The 17,768-nt window shown below is 39.7% G+C and overlaps 1 protein-coding gene across 1 annotated transcript; it reads left to right on the top strand.

The window, feature by feature from the left end:
* Positions 1-1,818: 1,818 nt before the first annotated feature.
* LOC112826628 (kelch repeat and BTB domain-containing protein 7) lies at positions 1,819-4,409 on the top strand. Its single transcript, XM_025874811.2, has one exon. It carries the CDS (start codon positions 2,142-2,144, stop codon positions 4,179-4,181), a length of 2,040 nt encoding a protein of 679 aa, XP_025730596.1. The 5' UTR covers positions 1,819-2,141; the 3' UTR covers positions 4,182-4,409.
* Positions 4,410-17,768: the final 13,359 nt, after the last annotated feature.

Below are 17,768 nucleotides of genomic sequence, written 5' to 3'. Positions count from 1 at the left end.
TAGTAGGGGGTTGGGGGAAAGGGGAAAGGAGAGTTATTGTGAATGGGTACAAAGCTTCAGTTCTGCAAGATGAAGAGCTCTGGAGATGGGTGGTGGTGATGGTTGCAAAACCAGTGAATGTAGTTAATGCCAGATAAATGTACTCTTAAAGAATTGTTCAAAATGGTAACTACTGTATATTTTACCAATATAAAAAAAATTGTAATTGCTTTTTCCCTAGCTGTTTTAGTGCAGGTGACAAAGCAATCAGTGTTACTAATGACCTAGTAATTATCTTAAGTGTATCTAAGGGGTACCCAACAACCCTACAGAGGAGATACTAGAGCCCAATATGTCTCTTAATGTCTTAATGTCTCTATCCTGGAGTATTCCCAATAGAAACTCTTCAGCTAATAGGACAAGAGAGCAAAACAATTTGAGTTATCCTCCTGCCATGTGTTATCCACCCATCAATGTAATAACAAAGATTTCATTAAGCTATGGTAACGCATGACAAGCTAGTGGCAAGAGCAACCTGCTTTTTTAAGTAAAAGTTCCCTTTTTTAAAAACGACACAAGAGGCGCCTGGGTGGCTCAGTTGGTTAAGCGACTGCCTTCAGCTCAGGTCATGATCCTGGAGTCCCGGGATTGAGTCTCGCATCAGGCTCCCTGCTTGGCAGGGAGTCTGATTCTCCCTCTGACCCTTCCCCTTCTCATGTGCTCTTTCTCTCTCTTCTCTCTCTCAAATAAATAAATAAAATCTTTAAAAATAAAAAAAATAAAAAACGACACAAAACCCAATCTCTAAGCACTTGATTTTGATGATTTAACTAAGAATATTGATCAATACATATATAAACAGTTTTGTAAAGCATAGGTTGAACTATATTAATTCAAAATATTAGGGCATGCATGAATACGGAGCTTTGAGGATCTTGTGCTTTTGTACAAGGTCTGTGTTTAAATGTTTTTAATTTAAATTTTTAATTTAAATGTTTTTAATTTAAAACTCCCGTTTAAACTCCTTGATAAAGACAACTCTATAATCTTCGACTGATTTGTGGAAAGGAAGTCAAATGAGCAGTGTTAGATGACACAAAAACACTCATATTAAGTGCTTATGAAAATAATCTTGCTCCCCTGGAGGAAGTATTGATTTGGTGAGACGTGAAGACCCACCTGTGTAATATGCCTGATATGCTTTTTGGAGGCCACCTATAAATGCTGTTCTCTAGGACCTCATCTCTGTCTAAGATATCCCAATGAACTTATGGATATCGTTTAGTATTGAAAATATTGTAATAACCTTCAGAACCCTTCAAAAGAAGCAACATTAAAAACTAAGTTTTTTTGCGGAAATTGCTCATGGTTTCACATATTGTAGGTACCTCATTTTTTTTAAATAAATTCCCCTCTTCCCCCCCCAAAAACCTAACAAAGATTGAATCTTTATATTCTAGGCCCGGTGTAAGCATGTAATTATTCTAACCAACAAATATTTATTGAAGCACCCTGTGTCCTATGCAATTTATCTCATTCCACTCTCACACAATCCCATGAAAACTATTATCCCCACTTCACAAAGAGTGATAAGTTCTCAAAGAGATGTCACACAATTAACGAATACTAAAACGGAGATTTTATCCTGGAACATCAAAGCCAATCCTCCAAACCAACAAATCCAGGAGAACTAACAATTTCAAATTCTGTTAGCTAAAACAGTCCTCCCCAAGAAACCTCGCGATATTACTCAAACTACCACTCCCAACATGCACAGCGGCCTGGGTCCGTCCGCTTATCCCCTTGAGTCTGGAGGGTCCCGGCATGCCTCGAGGCGCGAAAGGCAGTCTGGGAGCCGTAGTGCTCTTGGACGCCTACCGGTCTTGCCAGCGCGGCAGTGGCGGCTCTCTTGGTTCCGTCCAGCGGGTGCTGTAAACGAGCTGAGGCGGAGAAAGGGCGCGGAACTGGAAGAGGGTGAGTCAGGCACTGTCTACGCGATAAAGGGAGGCGGCACCGCGGCGCAGGGCTGAGTTGAGTAAGTGCGGCCCCTGCAGTCTATTCAGGGACGCCGCGATCTAGCGCCCGCGAGAAGAGGGCGAGGAGGAGCCAGAGCCCGGTCCTTGCACCCATTCTCGCCCTCGTACCCCGCCGCCATCTCCACCATGCAGTCCCGGGAAGAAGCTCCGCGCTCTCGCCGCCTGGCCAGTCCCCGCGGCGGGAGGCGACCCAAGAGAATTTCCAAGCCTTCTGTTTCAGCTTTTTTCACGGGCCCGGAGGAGCTGAAGGACACGGCTCATTCTGCAGCCCTCCTGGCACAGCTGAAGTCCTTCTACGACGCGCGGCTGTTATGTGATGTGACCATCGAGGTGGTGACGCCTGGTAGCGGCCCTGGCACCGGCCGCCTTTTTTCCTGCAACCGGAACGTGCTGGCTGCTGCGTGTCCCTACTTCAAGAGCATGTTCACTGGTGGCATGTACGAGAGCCAGCAGGCGAGTGTGACCATGCATGATGTGGATGCCGAATCCTTCGAGGTGCTGGTCGACTACTGCTACACTGGTCGCGTGTCGCTAAGTGAGGCCAACGTGCAACGCCTTTATGCGGCCTCTGACATGTTACAGCTCGAGTACGTACGGGAAGCCTGTGCCTCCTTCCTAGCCCGCCGCCTTGACCTGGCCAACTGCACCGCCATCCTCAAGTTTGCCGACGCCTTTGACCATCACAAGCTGCGATCACAGGCCCAGTCCTTTATAGCCCACAATTTTAAGCAGCTCAGCCGAATGGGTTCAGTAAGGGAGGAGAGTCTGGCAGATCTGAGCTTGGCCCAGCTGCAGGCTGTCCTGCGTCTGGATAGTCTAGATATCGAGAGTGAGCGGACCGTGTGTCATGTGGCGGTGCAGTGGTTGGAGGCGGCTCCCAAGGAGCGGGGCCCCAGCGCTGCGGAAGTCTTCAAGTGTGTCCGCTGGACGCACTTCAGAGATGAAGATCAGGATTACCTGGAAGGGCTGTTAACTAAGCCCATTGTCAAGAAGTACTGTCTGGACCTTATTGAAGGGGCCCTGCAGATGCGATATGGTGACAAGTTGTGCAAGTCGCTGGTGCCGAAGCCAGATAGCAGCAACAGCTCTGTTGTACCCACAGCAGAAAATCCCCCCCAGAGACTGGGTATGTGTGCCAAGGAGATGGTGATCTTCTTTGGACATCCTAGAGATCCCTTTCTCTGCTATGACCCATACTCAGGGGACATTTACACAATGCCATCCCCTTTAACCAGCTTGGCTCACACTAAGACTATCACCTCCTCAGCTGTCTGTGTCTCTCCAGACCACGACATCTACCTGGCCGCTCAGCCCAGGAAGGACCTGTGGGTGTACAAGCCAGCCCAGAACAGCTGGCAGCAGCTTGCCGACCGCCTGCTGTGTCGGGAGGGCATGGACGTGGCCTACCTCAATGGCTACATCTACATTTTGGGTGGGCGAGACCCGATTACTGGAGTTAAACTGAAGGAAGTAGAATGCTACAGTGTTCAGAGGAACCAGTGGGCATTTGTGGCTCCTGTACCCCATTCCTTCTATTCCTTTGAACTAATAGTGGTTCAAAACTATCTTTATGCTGTGAACAGTAAGCGCATGCTCTACTATGATCCTAGCCACAATACGTGGCTGAACTGTGCTTCTCTTAAACGTAGTGACTTTCAGGAAGCCTGTGTCTTCAATGATGAGATCTATTGTATCTGTGACATCCCAGTCATGAAGGTCTATAACCCAGCCAGGGGAGAATGGAGGCGGATTAGTAATATTCCCTTGGACTCAGAGACCCACAACTACCAGATTGTCAATCATGGCCAAAAGTTGCTTCTCATCACTTCTACCACCCCTCAATGGAAAAAAAACCGGGTGACTGTTTATGAATACGATACTAGGGAAGACCAGTGGATTAATATAGGGACCATGCTAGGCCTTTTGCAGTTTGACTCTGGCTTTATTTGCCTCTGTGCTCGTGTGTATCCTTCCTGCCTGGAACCTGGACAGAGTTTCATCACTGAGGAAGATGATGCACGGAGTGAGTCTAGTACTGAATGGGACTTAGATGGATTCAGTGAGCTGGACTCAGAGTCAGGAAGTTCAAGTTCTTTTTCTGATGATGAAGTCTGGGTGCAGGTAGCACCTCAGCGAAATGCACAGGATCAGCAGGGTTCTTTGTAAATATTTTGAAGCACTAAAATGTTTCTACTGCTATGGAATGTATCTTTAAAAGATTTCCTTTTCTTGAAAAAAAAAGTGTTGATTAGGACTGCAGATTTGGTTTAGAAAGGGTAATGTTTGAATTACTAATGTAATGTTACAAAATTTAAACAGTCCATGAAGTCAACCTATATAATAATTTACTGTGCTAAAAATCGAGATTAAAATATGCAAAAATGAACTATATAATTGATTAGAATGCTTGGTGGTTTTTTTCATTGTTCAAGTATTTGTTGCACCAATGGATTGTTTTGGTTAGTTATACTCTTTATATTTTGATTATCTACTTTAGTCTTCTTTTAACTTTTTAATTCTATTTAGTGCCACAAAGAATTTAACTTTTTCAATTTTTAAAAGTAGAAAATTGGATTAGAAATTGGTAGGGTTTTGAAGGTTTATCTTTTCCTTCAGAATAATGAAAGTAGTAGATTTCCCAAATTTTGAGCTAGCCAGTTTTTAGTATTATAAGTTAGTATAGTTTGTTAAATTTGGTTTGGTTTTCGCCCCTTCTGCAAAGAAAAAAATTTGGATATATATATGTAAATATATATATGTGTGTTATAAAATGGGATTTCATTTTGATAATGTGCAGAATGGTCTTAAGAGCTCACAGAAAGTAAAAAAAAAAATCAGGATTCCACTGCTTTAAAAGAAATTTCACTTTTAATTTTGGAATATAACATGTAGTTGCTAAATGTGACCATTTTTCTATTTTAAAAAACATCCATTCCAATAGTGTCACCAATTATTTAAACACCCTTCTAAACCAGAAAGAAAAAAGTAACTTGCTTTGTAAGATCATACATTTCATCTATACCTGATACATGCTTCATCGAATCAAAGGAACAATCCCTTTTTTCACTGGACATATGATTGAGTAATGTAAATTTTAATCTATTGGTCATACCTAGTCTTAAAAAGTTTATATGCTTCCCTAAAATATTTTGGCTGTATAGTTTTGGTGTTCATCTTAGAGGATGCTTCAGCAGGAAGTGATTTATTCTTTACCGTTTTTATGAGGTGATACTGGTTTTGAAAATACATTTAAGCTAAAAAGGGTATTTCATTGAGATCAGTAGTTACTGCATCTACCAACTATAAAATCAAGTGCCAGCAGAGAACTTTAAAACTTCAAACTGTGTATGGAACTGTTTTGTGTAGCATTGAAATGTTCTGTCAAGTTTTGTAAGTCACTGTATATGATTATCATCTCAAAGTTATTTTTGTATTAAAAGTTGACAGTTAAAGAACATAAGTGGATGATGGCATTTGGGGCTAATAGTGAACATATGTTTCCTCTAAAATATTTCCCTAGCAATGGTATACATGGTTATTTTATTAGGGTATTTGTATCTGTTCTGTATTTCTCTGTGAACCATGCTCCAGTCTTTGTTTTTTGTCTTTTTGTTTTTGTGTCACCATAAAGTAAGGGAAAGTCCAGAACTAGAGACTAAATCACACAAAATTGATATTGTTAAATACAGAGAAATAGAGGTGCTTACCTTTTGAGGGTCTGTGAGTACATAGGACTGCCACAACACATATCCCTGATAAGTGATGTACATATAAGATGCTTATAGTCTATAAATTTTTCTATACTGACTTAGATCCTCTTTTTGCATCTTTGTTCAAAATGTTAATTCCTCTTACATGTTTATTCTCTAGTGACCGAATGCTAACATTGCTTACACCACATCAGAGTACTGAGGAGTGTGCCCCAGGATAGGGAACTGAATTTTGAATGAAAAAAAGAGGGAGAGAGAAAAGGATTAAAAAAAACCAAGCACACAAATGTTTTCTTAGCCATTTTGATTGGGCATCTGAAGAGTTCATAAGACATTCCTGTTTAACATTATTTCTAGTGAAATAAGATTCTTGCTCTAGCAGTGTGTTCTTAAGACTGTGTTCTCTCAAAACAGCAAACATGCTTTAGTGGCCTAAGGCTAACTTTTGTTCCATTTGGTATCAGGATGTTAAAAGCACTGGTTTCAACTTAGAAAGATATTTATTAGGAGTGTTATATTTTGGCCAGCTTTTCTTCACCGGTAGCTTCTTGTTGATAGCTTTTTGTTTTGTAAGGTTGAAATAGGACAGTGCCGATCTCAATCAGATTATCCATCTGCAGAATTAAAGTATGCAACTGATTGATAAAAGACAAATTCTGCAATTTATCATTTTCATCGTTTGAGTTAAGTATAAGCTAATTAACAGTAATGTGGTTTAAAAAGTAGTTTTTTGGGGAAGACTTTGGCTTCATGATATATCTGTGAATTAGGGGATAGATGTTAACCATTATTTCATAGATAAGTGATTTGTATATGGTTAGTTACAAATAAAAATGGCACTGGAACCCAGACCTTCTGACCTCTTAATTAGTGTTCCTGCTAAATGTATAAAACCCTTGCTTGTACAGTGAGTGACACAACCAGCAGTGGTGAAATCCCTTCTTGACAGGAAAGCAGCTTTGTCTCAGTTTTACAATTACACCTGTTAGCAAATGCTCAATATAATATTGTTTGCAAAGCTATTCTGTGTAGGATTTAGAAAGATCTTAATTGGTTTTTTTGTATGTTTATGCCTATAGTCTGAAAAACTCAGAGAACCCAAATTATTTTAAATACTTACACAGTTCAAATGATGTCATTGGCATTTTCAGAAAGATAAAAAACTAAGTTAGCAAATAACTTGTTTAATTGGGTTTAGGATTAAATTTAAATTATACTTCCCTTCTGTTGTTGCAATGTTTTTTCTGTTTTGTACCTGGATCTTACTGAGAATCTGATGAAAGCTTTTGACTTACTCCACTTGAAGATGGTCACTTGTATATGTTCATGTTTTTATAATTTCAAGGGTGTTATGACACTTCTGAAGATCTTCCCCTCACCCAGGATAAGAACACTTGTGACAGAGTCCCAAGAACACTTCTACAAAAAAGAATTCACCTTTTTTCACAAGGCATATTGCTCAAATGTTTGTAAGAGGGAGAAGAGCATTATTACGTCATTCCTAAAATAGAGCTAAAGAAATTATATACATTTACCATCTGAAAGGGATGTGAATATGAAGGGGTACCTCAGAACTGAGACAGAGTTGACATTTCTGCAGTTCAAATTTCTCCATGATCGATTAACACAAGAATAGTTAAATAACTAAATTTGATTTAAAGAAATAAACAAAAGAAATTAATCAAATGAGCTAATCTATTTGAAAGCTTTGACTTGAAGAGTTATGCATATATGTTATGTATATGATTACTGTCTAGGAAGATTGTATAATGAGAATTCAAAGCAAAATATAGGTTCTGGATGTGTCAAACTGCCAACATCGCAGCTGTTTATTAGACATACACCTAAGTGGCAAGAGTTCTTTATCTCATAATGACCAGGTTAACAGGTGGTTGGAAAAGGACATTTAACCATAAGGACTCTATTTAAAATATAATCAGTTTGCTGCTCGCTGCTCATTAAACTAGGAACCAGTGCTTTGCCTGACGTCATTTTGTCAATTTGCTGATATAAGGAAAATAGATAAAGCATGACAAATGAGTCGTAAACTAAAATTATTTAATTGAATTTGTTTTAACGTTCATAAGTTGGAAATATAAAAAATTTGCATCTCTATATCAGTCCACTAAATTTTAAAAGAAAGTTTGTCTTTGAAATCCTGAAGTGTGGTAACCAGAATGTAGACATCCCTAGTCTGCTTACATTTGAACTGTTGGAATGATTTTATGTTGTATGCTTCTTAGGTGTTTTACTTTGCCTCTGTCCTCTCATCAGATCTCACCCACATCTTAAACACCTTTTCATCATTACAACTAATTTTAAAAGAATATTCATTATAGCAAATATGATAAAGCAGGGAAGTATTAGGCAAAATTATTCCTAGAAAATGTGAGTAGCAATCCTAAGAGAATTGATAAGCTATTTTTAGAACCATCAAGATGGTTAAATATATACAAACCAGTTTTTTGTTTTGGGTTTTTTTTTTTAATTTATTTAACGAAGAAATAAAAATAGTATTCACAGAAGCTGCCAAGTCTTAGAGTACCAGATAGGCAACAGAGTTTGCACCCTTTCCCTAACTCTGGGCCATTCTGTCACCCATATCTATTCCATCAGCTGCAGTTCCTTGCTTCTTTAACCTTAATGGCCTAACCATGGTCTAAGACATAGGGAGAGTGAGGGACAGACATTGTTGCATACCATTTCCCCCATTTTGGGACATATTTCCCCTAACCATTCCTACTCTGGACAGCCACCTCTCCAATGGAACCAACCTTTTAGAGTCTCACCCCCAGAGCAATTATAGCTGCTTGAAACCACCATATATTGGGAATATTGGGGGTTGGGGAGAATACTATTCCTTAATTCTGGGGTAATTAGCAAAGAGCAATGGCCCTCACTTCAAGGCACAGTCTGGTCAGAGTCTCCATGTCCTTATGGCTTTCTTTGTGTAGAGAAGATATCAGGGGGTGATGTTTTCCTCTCATCTTATATATTAGTTATGATCTGTGGTTGTATGTATGTGGAGACCCTATAGTTGTTTTAATAAGATAGAAGATTCTCATATAAATCCTACAATCTGTTATGTCTCCCCTCATCTAGAAAGTCACCTGAGAACAGGCTTTCTGCTTTCCCATTCTGCTATCCCTGGAGTGTTCTGGTCCACATGGTCCAAGTGAGTTCACACTCATGTCCATGACTATATAAGGAAGGAAGGGGAAGAAGCTATAAGGAAGAGGAGAGGAAGTAGACATGACCCTTCCCTGTAAGGGAAAGTGTGTACATCACTTCCAGGCACATGACACTGGCCGGGTCTTAACCACGTAGCCACACCTAACTGCAAGAGTGCCTGAGAGAGGTAGTCTTATTCTGGGTCAACATATATCAAGTTAAACTTTACAGGTTCCTTCTTGTAGAATGCTGAGGAAAGATATTGTATAAGTAGCAATCTCTACTATATCATCAGTCAAGCTATGTTTTATGACATGGCAGCCAAAATGATTACCAGGACACCCAAGACCCACATCCTACCAGGTTGGAAACCCCAGTGGAAAAAGGCAGTATTTTCTGATATCTCTGGTAGATAATTCCTAGAGGACCTGGGACTCTGGGTATCCACTTGTAGATGGTCACTTGTAATTGATAAAGTTGGGGGATGGGAATGTTGAGGAAGACAGATAAGGAAATAACCTCAATGAAGAGTTATAGTTCCTACAGAGACAGTAAGAGTTCCAATGATGGCATGTTCAAGTTACGGCATGTATTTTGTTTTGATCGGATCCTAGGATAGGAGGGGAGGTTTGGAATGGGAACAAGCTGGCAATGTTGGTTAGCATTAGATCTTGGAAACTTTATATGCCGTGCCAGGGAGATGACTGTTTTTGCATACGGTGTGAATTCACTGAGAATTTTTAAGTAGGGACTTGACACAATTGGATTTGTTTTCTTGAGATTCATCTTCTGAATATATTGACAGCATAAGACTGTGGGGGCAAGAACAGTTAAAGGGATGCTGTTGCAATCCAGCAGGTGATCCAGTCCTTAGTAGGGGCAGTAGTTGTGGGCTTGACGAGGAAGGAGCAGACATGAGAGGTTGCAGAGATTGAGCTGGACCTCTAATTGTATGTTTGGGGATGAGGGAGCTGTAGGGATCTGAGAAAGGAAGGACTATAGGCTATTCCCCAAGATTCTTGCTTGGATATTGTGTTCGTGTATAAGCCAAACTTCTGTGCCAAAGAGGCCCTAAGATAAAGGATGGAAACTTGTTTCTCTCCGTCGAGTCCAGAAATGAGTAGTCACAGGCTGGCAGGGTGGTTTTGCCCAGGAAGATTCTTCATGAGCCCAGGTTCCTGTATCATTTTCCCCCCAACTCCTAGTGAGTCATCCTCATCCCCATAGGCAAAGCACACTCACCAAAATTATATCTATGTTGCAGCCTGCAGGAAAGGGGAAAGAGAGGAAATGCAAAAAAATTCCTTTTTTAATGGGCTTTTACATAATTTTGCCATTTTTCCACTGGGGAGAATTTAATAATACCACCATATCCAGCTGCAAGGTGGACTGGGAAATAGTCATTAGAGGGGTAGCTCTGTACCCAGCCAAAACTCAGTGTTTTATTACCAAATAGACTCATAAACTAATATAGTTTAATAGAGACATGTCCAGGCTTCCTGTATTCGAATGCAAACAATTCACAACACCATGCAGGCTTTATTGCCACAATGATCATTTCAAATCTCCCTAATCCTCCTTCCACAATAAATTCATACCCAAAAGTTAAATTCCATGTAATCCCAAATAATAATTTTCACAAACAAATGTGCCCCTGAGATGCCTTTAACACACACACTCTCCTCTCTCTCTCTCTCTCTCTCTCACACACACACATACACACACATGCACATGTCACATCCTTGTCATTCAGTTCTGTCTCTGCCAAGACAAGTATTCCTAGAAATGGCAGAAATTAAGCCTTCAGAATGTCAGAGTTCTCTCCCTGAAGGCCTAAGCTCTTTTCCACTCCCCTCTTCTCTGGGAACCTACTGCCGAGCCCCCTCACTCTTCCCACACCCCAACAGCTCTCACTATTACTAAGAGGAAAAAGAGAAGTATGAAGAGGGGCAATTAGCTGACTCTTGTCACGGTTGACTAAGTGGATAGTGCTGTCAATGTGTTTGAGAATCTAGGTGTCAGATCAGATTTGGAGACGCTAGTAGATGCATGTGGTGTTCCATGTCACAACAACCTCTGATTTCAGCTGCAGCTATGGCAGACACTCCCAGACCATGATAACAGTCCACTTTACTTTTCTGGCTTGAGGCTTTCTCTGAAAGATCATTCTCTTGGGCAATGCTCTTGCAACAGCACAGGAGTTCAAGGGGAACTTAATGCCCCGAGGGCAGTCCTTAAGCAACAAAGGATGGGACTTGGTAGATACATGCTGCAGGACCCCAACTTTAAGAAAGAGACAGCTCTGAAATGCATTCTGTATGGAACCTCAGAGAGTCCCTTGCTGGATTGAACCCCAGTCTCCCACCACAGTAATCAATTCAGCAACACCTCTTCCCTGTGTCACTTTCAGGGTATGGCCAACCGGGTCACATCGCAGAAACGATTTGGCCATTGGTGGTATTTTGCAAAGAAGTTTCAATCTGAAGATTTGCTTGGGGGCACGAAGCCTAGAAAGAATGAATTAGAATGAGTGAGATGAAGATTTAATTAGCCACATGCCAAATACGGATTTACCCACCCAACCGCAAAAGGGCACAGGCGAGTTCAAGCCTCACAGCCCTTCCTGTAACATAGAAAACTTCATGCTTTTATAAAAAACGTGCTGCCAAAAATGTTCAGCCTGAATCTAATTAAGCCATTAGAACAAACTTCCAATTTACAGGAGAGACCGGCCAGAAGGACGAAGTAAAACTACTATGAAGAAGCAATCAGCCAAATCCAGAATGTGGGGCATCCAGCAGGACAACTAACACAATGTCAACAGTACTCTCTGCCCTCACATGGTTAAGATGTGAGGAAGTGGAAGGGCAGGCGTGGGCTACTCTTTGGAAGGGAATAGACAGGACCTAGTGAAGGAAAGAATACCTCAGGTTGTGTTTTTGGTTGCTTTAAGTCTTCAACACTTTACAAGGCTCAGGCAAAATCCATTGAGAGAATAATGAGGAGCCTAGGCCCAGAAGCTCAGGGGAAGGGAGGAGATGGACCAAAGCCCAAGGGTCAGGATCATACTGGAACACGACCCTTCTTCTTCCAAACCTGGAGGGAGAAAAGGAGGCTCATAGAGATAGAGATGAATTTCTTAATTCTTTCTTTGAATTAAGATGCAAGGTTTTCCGCTGAAAGAAAGGGAGTGGCTTGGAGGAGAGAGTGTACCTATTTACTGGTAAGCTTCATGAGTTAAACTTTACAGGTTCCTTCTTGTAGGGATAGGGTCTACTTCATCTTTACATCTCTCATAACACCAATCAAAGTGCTTTGAGCAGAGTTGAAAAAAAATTTAAGACTGGAGGTGTTACTGTAAAATAGAACTGCTCATATCCTAGATCTTAACAATATAAGATATATTACTAAAATTTTTATTTTAAGAATAATCCTTAAATAGCTTGAATTTCTGTATATTGTTCTTGATCACTAGGTGATTCTTGATTTTTTGTTAATTAGAGTCATAGAATACTAGGGCCCACTTTTCTTATTTAAACCTAAAGAACTTTAGAGGTGCCTGGGTGGCTCAATTGGTTAAGCTTCTGCCTTTGGCTCAGGTCATGATCCCAGATTCCTGGGATTGAGTCCCGCATCTGGGTTCCCTGCTCGGTGGGAAGTCTGCTTCTCCCTCGGTCCCTCCCCCCACCCCCTGCTCATTCTCAATCTCTCTCTTGCTCTCTCTCAAAAATAAATAAATAAATAAATAATCTTTAAAAAAATAAAATGCACAGTATTATTTTTAGTGTTACATTATGCTCTTATTTTTAATATTATTTGGTATTTATACTATTTATATTTTTAGTATTATATTAGTATTTAGTATTATATTTTGACATTTCAGTTCAGATATACTTTAGTAATCTCAAATCAGAGCATTGAGCTAACTTAATAAATTTCAAAGTTTTTTAGTAAAATTCACAGTTATGATATTAAATATGTCAAGGTAATGATAAAGTATACTTTCTCAAATACTACTTCTGTGTACTCAATACCATTTGAATATAAGTGTGAGAAGCAATAAAAGTCTACATTTGAATCAATTTGCACAGTATCAAGGTTCAGATTTAAAGATATGATTATGTCACTTTATTTCAAAATGCAATAAATTTATCTTAAAAAGTCTACACATTTCTCATCATGAAATTTTGAATTACAGCTGGAATCAAAATTAAAATAACCATATGATTTAATGCTTGAGGTCTCTGAAATGTCAAGAACTTTTAATATAGTCAATTTCTGATTTTCTAGGAACTCATGTCCTTCTTCCCCCCCATGTTGACTGTCTCCTGGCTCTGTGAATGTTCAAGGGAGGAGACAAGATGGAGAGCTGGAATCAACCAACTGAATTGCTTGTCATGAGACTCAGAACATTTGGAGAAAGGTGAGGCACAACCAAGTGTTTAAAATAAGATCTCTGTTAAGCTACGGGTCTATTTGTGTTTCTCTATGTGGTTGTCCAGTTTTCTCAGCATCATTTGTTAGAGACTGTTCTTTCCTCATTGGCTGTTCTTGACTCCCTTGTCAAATACTGATTGACCTTATATGCAGGAGTTTATTTCTGGGCTCTCTATTATGTTCTATTGATCTATGTGTCTCTCTTTATGCCAGTGACTACTGTTACAATTATTATAGTTGTGTAATACAGGCACACCTTGATTTATTTTGCTTTGTTTTATTGTACTTCACAGATACTGTGTTGCGTTTTTGTTTGGTTTTGTTTTGTTTTGTTTTTTACAAATTGAAAGCTTTTGGCACTCCTGCATTGAGCCATTCTATTGGCATCATTTTTCCAACAGCATTTGCTTACTTTGTGTTTCTGTGTCACATTTTGGTAATTCTCACAATATTTCCAAATTTTCATGATTATATTTGTTATGGTGGTCTGTAATCAGTGATCTTTTAAGTTACTATAGTAATTGTTCTGGGGTACCACAAACCACACCCTGTAAGATGGCAAGCTTAAGGGCACCTGGGTGGCTCAGTCAGTTAAGCACCAACTCTTGATTTCAACTCAGGTCATGATCTCAGGGTCGTGGGATCAAGCCCCACATCAGACTCTGTGCTGGGCATGCAGCCTGTTTAAGATTCTCTCTCTCCCTCTGCCCCTCCTACCTTGTGCTCTCTCTCTCTCAAAAAAAAAAAAAAAGATGGCAAGCTTAATGAATAAACGTTTTATGTGTTCTCACTGCTCCACTGATCTGCTGTTTCCCTGTCTCTCTTCCTCTCCTTGGGTCTACCTATTCCCTGAGATACAGCAATATTGAAATTAAGCCACTGAATAACCCTCTGGTGTCCCCTAGGTGTTCAAGTGAAAGGAAGAGTTGCATGTCTCTCACTTTAAATGAAAAGCTTGAGCTCATTATCATTAAGTGCGACAAAGAAGGCATGTCAAGAGCCAAAACAGACCAAAAACTAGGCATCTTGCACCAAACAGCTATGTTTTGAATGCAAAGGAAAAGTTCCTGAAGGATATTAAAAGTGTTACCCCAGGGAACATACAAATGATAAGAAAGTGAAACAGCCTTATTGCTGAGATAGAGAAAGTTGGGTGGTTTGGATAGAGGATCAAGCCAGCTACAACATTCCCTTAAGGCAAAGGCTAATCTAGAGCAAGGCTCTAACTCTCTTCAATCTAGGAAGGCTGAGGAAGCTGCAGAAAAGTTGGAAGCTAGCAGAAGTTGGTTCATGAGGTTTAAGGAAAGAAGCCGTCTCCATAACATGAAAGTGCAAGGTGAGGCAACAAGTGCTGATATAGAAGCTTCAGCAAGTAATCCAGATCTGGCTAATCGCTTCTCGGCCTTTTGGCTAAGATCAAGCGTAGATCTGGCTAAGATCATTAATGAAGATAGCTACACTAAACAACAGATTTTCAGTGTAGATTAAAAAGCCTTCTATTGGAAGAAGATGTCATCTAGGACTTTCATAATTGCTATGCTTTTATAACCACAGGCCTTTTCCCTCCTCTCTTCCCTAATCCTTGCCAACCCTAGTCTGTAATCCATATATGTGGGTTTTTTTTAATTTAAAGAATGTCATATAAATGGCATCATATGGTATGTAACCTTTTGAGATTTTGTTTTCACTCAGTATAATTCTCTTGAGATTTGTCCAAGTTTTCTGTGTATCAGTACTTCACTTCTAGATGTAGACATTCCAAATGGTGTGGTAACAATCCCTCCAAAATCTTCCCCTCCATAAAAGCAATGAAAACACTAGCAAAAATGCTTAAAATAAATTTATTAGAACTATGGAAATTAACTAACGGCCGGGAAGTATTCATTCAAGAAAAACAGATGAATCTTGGTAAAAGCAGTAAGCCTTGTGACATTTTAACAGGCCCTAATCCCATCCTTCTCACCTCAGCTTTATGGGAGCCTTAAAATTTAACAGCTTCACGACTATAGTGCCTGTAAAAAATAGCAGTTTAGCAGCCACTGGAGGAGACATAATGGATTTGGAGATCCCTAAAGCCCTATCCCCGGAGATTTGCTTCTCTCATGGCTCACCTAAAAGCTCCATTATCAGGACTTGTCTTCATTTGACCTATTTCAGAGTACACTCTGTGAAAAAAGCTTGACATACAGGGCTTTTGTAAAAAAAAAAAAAAAAATCAGTGACAAAACAAAAGAAAAAATAGATAAATCGGTCTTAATAAAAATTAAACTTTTGTGCTTCATATGATACCATCAATAATATGAAAAGACAATGTAAAGGGAGAAAATATTGGCAAGTTATATATCTGATAAGATACTCATATCTACTATATGTAAAGAAGTCATACAATTTAATAACAAAAATACAAACAACCCAATTGAAACTGGAGAAAGGATTTGTATAGACATCTCTGCAAAGAAACTATACAAGTGCCAACAAGCAAAGAAAAGATGCTCAACATCAATAGTCATTAAAGGAAATGCAAATCAAAACCACTTCACACCCACATGGATTGCTAGAATCAAAAACAAAATGAGGGGCACTTGGCTGGCTCTGTCTGTGGGGCATGTGACTTTTGATATCAGGATTGTGGGTTCAAGCCCTACTTTGAGTGTGAAGATTACTTAAAAATAAGATCTTAAAATAAAAAAGAACAAAATAAATAGCAACAACAAAAAACTTGAAAATAACAAGAGCTGGGAAGGACATGGAACAAATTAAATCCTCATAACTGCTGGTGGGAATCTAAAATGGTGCAGTTGCTGGGGTGCCTGGGTGACTTGGTTAAGCCTCCAAATCCTGATTCTGGCTCAGGTCATGATCTCAGGATTGTGAAATCAAGCCCTATGTCAGGCTCAGTGTGGAGTCTGCTTGAGATTCTCTCCTTCTCCCTCCGCCCCTCCCCCTGCTCATATTCTCTCTTTCTCTCTCTCTCTAAAATAAAGAAAATCTTTTTAAAAATAAAAATTTTTAAATTTAAAAAAATAAAAAAATGGTGCAGTTGCTTTGAAAAACCATTTGCAGTTCCTCAAAAAGTTAAACACAGAGTTATCATATGACCCAACAATATCACTTTTAGGTATATACCCAAGAGAACTGAAAACATACATCTAGAAAAAACTGGTACACAAATGTTCATAGAGGCATTATTCATAACTGGCAAAAAGTAGAAAAAAAATCAAATGCCCATTAAGTGATTAATGGATGAAAAAATGTCAAAATCAACACCATGGAATATCATTTGGCTATAAGTAGAAATAGAGTTCTGATACATGTTATGACATGGATAAACCTTGAAAACATTATGTTAAGTGAAAGAAGCCAAACGTAGAGGACAAATATTGTATGATTCCTTTTGTTTTTTAAAAAGATTTTATTTATTTGAGAGGGAGAGAAAGCGAAAGAGAGCACAAGCAGCGGGGAGGGGCAGAGGGAGAGGGACAAGCAGACTCCCTGCTGAGCGGGAAGCCTGATGTGGGGCTTGATCCCAGGACTCCAGGATCATGACCTGAGCCAAAGGCAGATGCTTAACTGACTGAGTCACCCAGGTGCCCCAGTGTGATTCCATTTAAATGAAATATCCAGAATAAGCAAAACCATGGAGACAGAAGGGAGATTGGTGGTTACTGAGGACTCGGGGACTGGGGATATGGAGGGTCAGGAGGAAATGGATATTCATTGCTAATAGGTATGGAGTTTTGGGAGGGGGGCAATGAAAATATTTTAAATTTGTGGTGATTGTGTATAACAGCTAAATAGTTTAGATACTAGTTGTTTTTGTCTTAGGTAGGCTCCACGGCCAGCACACAGCCCAGATTAAGACCTGAGCTGAAATCAAGAGTCAAACACTTAGCCAACTGGAGCCACCCAGGCACCCCTAGATATCTAGTTTTTATATCATGACTATAGTAAAAATGAGTGAATTGTAAACTTTAAAAGGATGAACTTTATGGAAACTTCTGAGGAGTATGGTGGAATGGAGGATCCTAGACTTACCTTGTCCCATGAATACACCTAAATAACACCCCCATCCAGACTCAGACCCTGAGTAACCAAAGCAATCTGAAAAAAGAAGAATAAAAATGAAGGCATCACAATCCCATATTTCAAGATATACTGCAAAGCTGTAGTAATCAAAACAGTATGGTACTGGCATAAAAATCGACATAGATCAATGGAACAGAATACAGAGCTCAGAAATAAACGCACTCTTTTATGGTCAGTTAATATTTCACTAAAGAGGCAAGAATATGCAATGGGAAAAAGTCTCTTCAATAAATGGTGTGGGAAAACTGGATAGCTACATGCAAAAGAATGAAACTGGACTATTTTCTTAGACCACACACAAAAATAAACTCAGAATGGATTAAATACCTAAATGTGAGAACCTGAAACC

Source organism: Callorhinus ursinus, unplaced genomic scaffold (assembly GCF_003265705.2).
Source record: "Callorhinus ursinus isolate GAN/ISIS: 27379988/994484 unplaced genomic scaffold, GSC_fseal_2.0 scaffold7, whole genome shotgun sequence".
Classification (NCBI taxonomy): Eukaryota; Metazoa; Chordata; class Mammalia; order Carnivora; family Otariidae; genus Callorhinus; species Callorhinus ursinus.
The sequence above is the reverse complement of the archived record's forward strand: the minus strand, read 5'-3'. Positions and strand labels throughout refer to the sequence as shown.

Bases quoted from the DNA above. Each gene is read 5' to 3' on its own strand.
- LOC112826628 (XM_025874811.2), top strand. From the start codon at position 2,142: ATGCAGTCCCGGGAAGAAGCTCCGCGCTCTCGCCGCCTGGCCAGTCCC.